This window comes from Uloborus diversus, chromosome 10 (assembly GCF_026930045.1).
Source record: "Uloborus diversus isolate 005 chromosome 10, Udiv.v.3.1, whole genome shotgun sequence".
NCBI classification, from domain to species: Eukaryota; Metazoa; Arthropoda; class Arachnida; order Araneae; family Uloboridae; genus Uloborus; species Uloborus diversus.
In genome coordinates, this window is record NC_072740.1 from 2,559,733 (window position 1) to 2,564,767 (window position 5,035).

A 5,035-nucleotide genomic window follows, 5' to 3' on the forward strand; every position below is an offset into this window, starting at 1 on the left:
CCATGTAAGATTGCAATAATAATAAATGTTACTTCGTTAAAAGGAATCAAACTTTCAAATTGTACCTGGTTTAAATTCACACTTGCCATTTTAGGTGTTAGAATATGCTGAAATGTGTGAATTTGGTCAAACGCTCCCTCCCCAATATGCAACATAAATGAGTAAGAGATGCTAAAAACCTTCCTCTTGAAATGCAGCAGCATTCGTTTGAAATCCTATCCGAAAATAACTAAGAAAATAATCAGAATCGTTTTACCAAGCTATTAAATTGCTATTTGACACTTCATCTTGCAAATACAAAGATATTAAAGACTACATTTGTCCGGGGTAAAAAAGCATGAGAGAGGGAGAGATATTGCAGCTTCAGCCTCAAAAAGAAAGGGAAGACGGTTTTAGTATCATTATTTCATCGCATCTTTTCTATTGGATACGAACAGTGAGGATGAATTCAAGGGACCTTTACAAGCTTCAAACTACGAACGCGGATATCGATAATTTTACAACAAGCAAAACAGTGGGCTTTAATTGGCTTTCACAGACCATGTGATAGATACGAAGTATCAGACAGGGCAGGAGTAGCTATTGCTTCAACAGTACTTTATCCCACCAATTCAGAAATTATTGAGAAAAACATGCTTCGTCGGAAGCGTAAAATAACACGAAAGTCTGCCCTGGCTTGAGCCAAAGCCTAGCAAAATGTATCATGTTCTATGGCGAACTCGTGCTAATCGAATTCTACGTTTGTGTGTTTCAGTAGAATCTCCTTCTGAAAATTTAACAATTTTTGCAATATAAGTCGTCAAAGTTTATGCTCCATTCTGGTTTGCTATCAAAAGTTACCCTTTATGTGTAGATTGGCTCGGCAGTTGTTCAAAATACTGCAACAAGATATTTATCCACTGAGTTGAAGTGTAAAATAGATCCCGTAATCCAAAGAAACAGTGTTTTCGCATGTCCTAAAAATGAATTTATTGTAATACTTACAGACTTGAACAGAGAGACTTGGATTTTAGAAGCTTGTAGTGTTCAGCAAAATAGACTCCCAAAAGACAAATTTTTCTCATTCTTGTTAAGTTTGATGCAGAATCTTACATTGATCTCAATGACCGGAAAAGTGTGTTTGATCCACCAATGCTGAAATCAATCTATGAAGAAGATAGTCAACTGTTTGTTTCAGGCAAAAAAAAAAACTTTTCTATGCCTCCCATGCCATACACACAGGCTATTGAAAGGCATGGGTGCCCACCAGGGGGTTCACGGTGCAGACTGAGGCATTGAAATTAAGATGGTTCATTTTATAGACTTTTGACCTCATTTGCGGGGAGAGGTTCTCGTTCTGGGGGGCACTTCCCAGCATTTGGGGGGGGATGTGCCATCACCCTTTGGGGAAAGGCACCCCTGTGCAAAGGCAGTTAAAATTGACATAAGTTTCAACAAAATTACCCAAAAAAGAGAAGCTTTAATAAAGAACCAACTGGAGTCCCAGAAACTTATGCCACCACTATATAGTAGGGACTTTCAAGCTATTTTAAGATGAATATTTTTAGTTTTGAAAATTAATGGTTTTCATAAACGTTTTTGTACATAAATGATAAATACTTGGACAACCTTAAGTTGTTATACATATATTTGTAATTCTCTTTTTCAGTTTTTTTTTAATGAAAATAGATTTTTTCCCTTAAATACTTGCTTTTCAAACTCAATCCGGAGGCAGAAAATGAACTCCTAATCGAATTAAATTTTATATATAACCTTAAAACGTAATTTGGCACTTTTTTCTTGCCCTGCCTGATGGAAATCGAAAACTTTTTTTTTTTTTACCGTAGGACGATGACCTACCCTAGTGTTCACACATTAACTTTTCCGCGCTATTGCGACTATGAAATGCAACTTTTGTTTTTGTTTTTTTTTCTCACCACCCTATTTAACCAGTCGACTATCGAAACAAGAAACTTTTCTTGTCGTTTTCTTTTTTGGAATTTTATAGAAGCAAGTTACTACTGCCGATTCACCTAAAAAAACTTCTGAAATCTTATTTCGTTAAAACATTTTCAAGTTGTTGATTTATTGATCATTTTACCCTATAAGTACATCTCGCGATTTATGTGAAATTAAAATTGTTTATTATTTTTCAGATTATTGATAGCCAAGAAAATGGAAGGTAGTAAGGAGAGAAAAGAAGAGAAAGATTTAAAAAGTGGAAATCCTCTCCATGGAAAAGAAAAAGTGCCTCTCCCCGAAAATGCTCGTTCTAACTGGAATGTAATGCCAGTAAGGGGTAAAGTCACAGATAAATGTTTGTGGTCTGCTTGCAAAGCTATGACGGCCGGATTCTTTTTTATAGTTGTAGGAGCTGGAATGGCAACACTCGGATTTTATTCTGATCATCTATCTACAGTGGAAGAAACGAAAGGTAACACTACAGTTTGGGTAAAAAATGAGAGCAAAGATACACATTTGGGAAGTCTTACCTATTTAGGGCCAGTAGTTATGGGTATTGGGGGTTTTACAATTGTCGCAGCTTGTGTTATGACATTTGAAGCTCGAGATACTGCGGCAAAAATTGTTCCGATTTGGTTTCGAAGAACAAGAATACATGTTGTTTCAGGAGGCAGTGGCAGCACACCCTCCGGAAGATCGAGTAAAGCCTCGTGGGAAAGATTTTTAAGTCAGACTAGGACGAGTGAAGATGCAGGGGATTCTAGATCAGCTGTTACTCAAGCGTTAGTAAATTTCAGCAAATATTTGCAGAACAGCGTTGATGCCAATAAAATTTCACAGCATGGCAATTTACCAGCTAACCAGAAGGCTCCAGGCATTCGTAAGTGTCCATCTGAACCAAATTTGGGAAAGCTATTGAGAGACGCAAATGGAAATAATCTTCAAGAAGCAATGACGTTACTCGAAGCTAGTACACCACAACCATCTCAACGAACTACCTATGGAGGAGGACTGAAAACAATGACAAGATCGTCGAAGCCCCAGCTGCTTTCGGTAGCCCCCGATACGTATCGTCAAGCCGTTTCGATGGATTGTCCAAGAGTAAGTAGCATGAACGAAAGTGATAAGGAAAGTCCGATGGCTGATAAAGCAGCTGAACATGTACTTCAAACATCTGAAAGAAAAGGGGCACCAACTCTTCCTTTTCAAACATCATGCGCTACCAGCTCAAGTGGCTCCATGTCTGTTGACATATATTTGCCTCAAGGAGCAGTAACTCTAAAAGTTCATGATGATATGAAAGATCATAAACGATTCGCCTTACGACCTGGTGACTCTGATGAGAGTCGAGGAACAAAATTTAGTCAACAAAGCGATATTCAATCGTTTGGTGATGATGATGATTTTTTGGTTACAGATATAGACGATAGCGTCTTTCTGAATCCGGATGTAGCTCTTTCAACACCTCAAATTGTTCTCGAAACCTTAGACTCTAGAGACTCAGATATGTTTTCAAAAGCAGAGAGCGGTGACAATCATTTTCATTCAGAATATATCGAAAAGACGCCAGTAATAGAAGACTGGGTGTCATATCCTACCGCCTTTATTTCTGCAGGAAAAAATTCCGAGTCCTTAGAAGCTTATTCACCTGATGAAAGTCCAAAATCTTTAAGTCCAACTCAGTTTTCTGTTGATTACACAGACAAAGACTCTCCTGGGGTTAGCATAACTTCCGTGATATCAAATCCATTATCATCTAGAATTTGTGATCGACATTCCCTCTCTCAGACGGATACAAGTTTTTTCAACGTCAGTTCCCTAGGGTCAATGGACTCTTCCCAGGATATCAATTCTCCGGCAACATTTGGCCCCAGTTCACAATTTTTCCTCTATAACCCAGAGTCTATATCGGAAATCAAACACTCAGGTACAGACGAAAGTACTATTTCTGCTAGTGTCTCACATGATATCGCAAGCAGAACTCAAGTGAATCCATCAATTTCCGAAAGCTCTAGAAGACACCAGTCGGTTACTATAGATTCAGATTCAAACGAAAGTGGAAGCAAAATAAGCTCTAGGAAGCACAGCTCTTTAGAATCGGCAGAAATATTTTCTTCGAAATCACAACCTCGAAGCGCTAACTCTCCTAAAAGACAACAGTTTTCTCTCGAAAGCTCAGACAGAGCCTCTCACGACATGCTGCCAACTACATTTTCTCGATATTTAAGTCCATCCGGGCTCACCTCTCCAACTTCACCTTCAGCAACGGTTCTTACATTTTCCCCGAGAAAAAGTCGTTCCGAGAGTTTACCTGAAAGACGACAGGCGCCATCTTTAAAGAGATTTCCTCTTCTCAGACAAGTTGCTCTTGATGCATTTGCTGAAGAAGGTGGTTCCACTCATCGTCTTGACCGTTCTCAAACACAGATTTCTTCCAAAGATAACTATTTTAAACAAGTCTGAGTGAGGCTATTATGATTTTTATCATTTATTTCTTAGCGTACAAAACGAGATCAAATCTGTGATAGCGTTCAAAACATTATCCTGGACCTAGAACGAGTGCCAAAAAGAAAATTTTAATAGATGCTGAGAAACTTACATTTTGTGTCTAAAACTCCCCCTTTGCCTTCCAAATCTTGTGTCAATTTCACCGTCCGTCATAGTATTATATTTATGATAATTTTAACACTCCTGCTATTAATAGCGGGATAACTCTTCAACCAATCATATTCATCTTACAGTTAAAGCCGAGATAATTCGTCAAAAAAAATTTTAGGAACATCTTGTATAGTTCTTTAAAATCGAAACTAAATCAGACTCGTTTTAGACACTGGAAAAAATAAACGTATTATTACGGTTTTAACCTTCTGAATGGAGTTTTTGATTGACGAGCTATCTGGTCTGTATCCACAGGGAGTTAAGAGACTTACCCTTTCGCGAAGCTTCAAGCGCGCGATGACTGTAGTATTTTTCCATATAAGTGTTTGTTTCTAATTTTGTTCTACATTCTCATGTTTCATTTGTTTCATGTATTCGTACGTTGTACATTCCGTTACATTTTTCTCTTAGATTTTTAAAGAGCTTATACTTACAT

At 37.9% G+C, this 5,035-nt stretch overlaps 1 protein-coding gene across 1 annotated transcript; it reads left to right on the plus strand.

Moving 5' to 3' along the window:
* The first annotated feature begins 2,154 nt into the window (after positions 1–2,154).
* Positions 2,155–4,404, plus strand: LOC129231622 (uncharacterized). Its single transcript, XM_054865987.1, has one exon. The coding sequence runs from the start codon at positions 2,155–2,157 to the stop codon at positions 4,402–4,404; it is 2,250 nt and encodes a 749-aa protein (XP_054721962.1).
* Positions 4,405–5,035: the final 631 nt, after the last annotated feature.

Excerpts from the sequence above, each read along its gene's own strand:
- LOC129231622 (XM_054865987.1), top strand. The coding sequence starts at position 2,155 with ATGGAAGGTAGTAAGGAGAGAAAAGAAGAGAAAGATTTAAAAAGTGGA.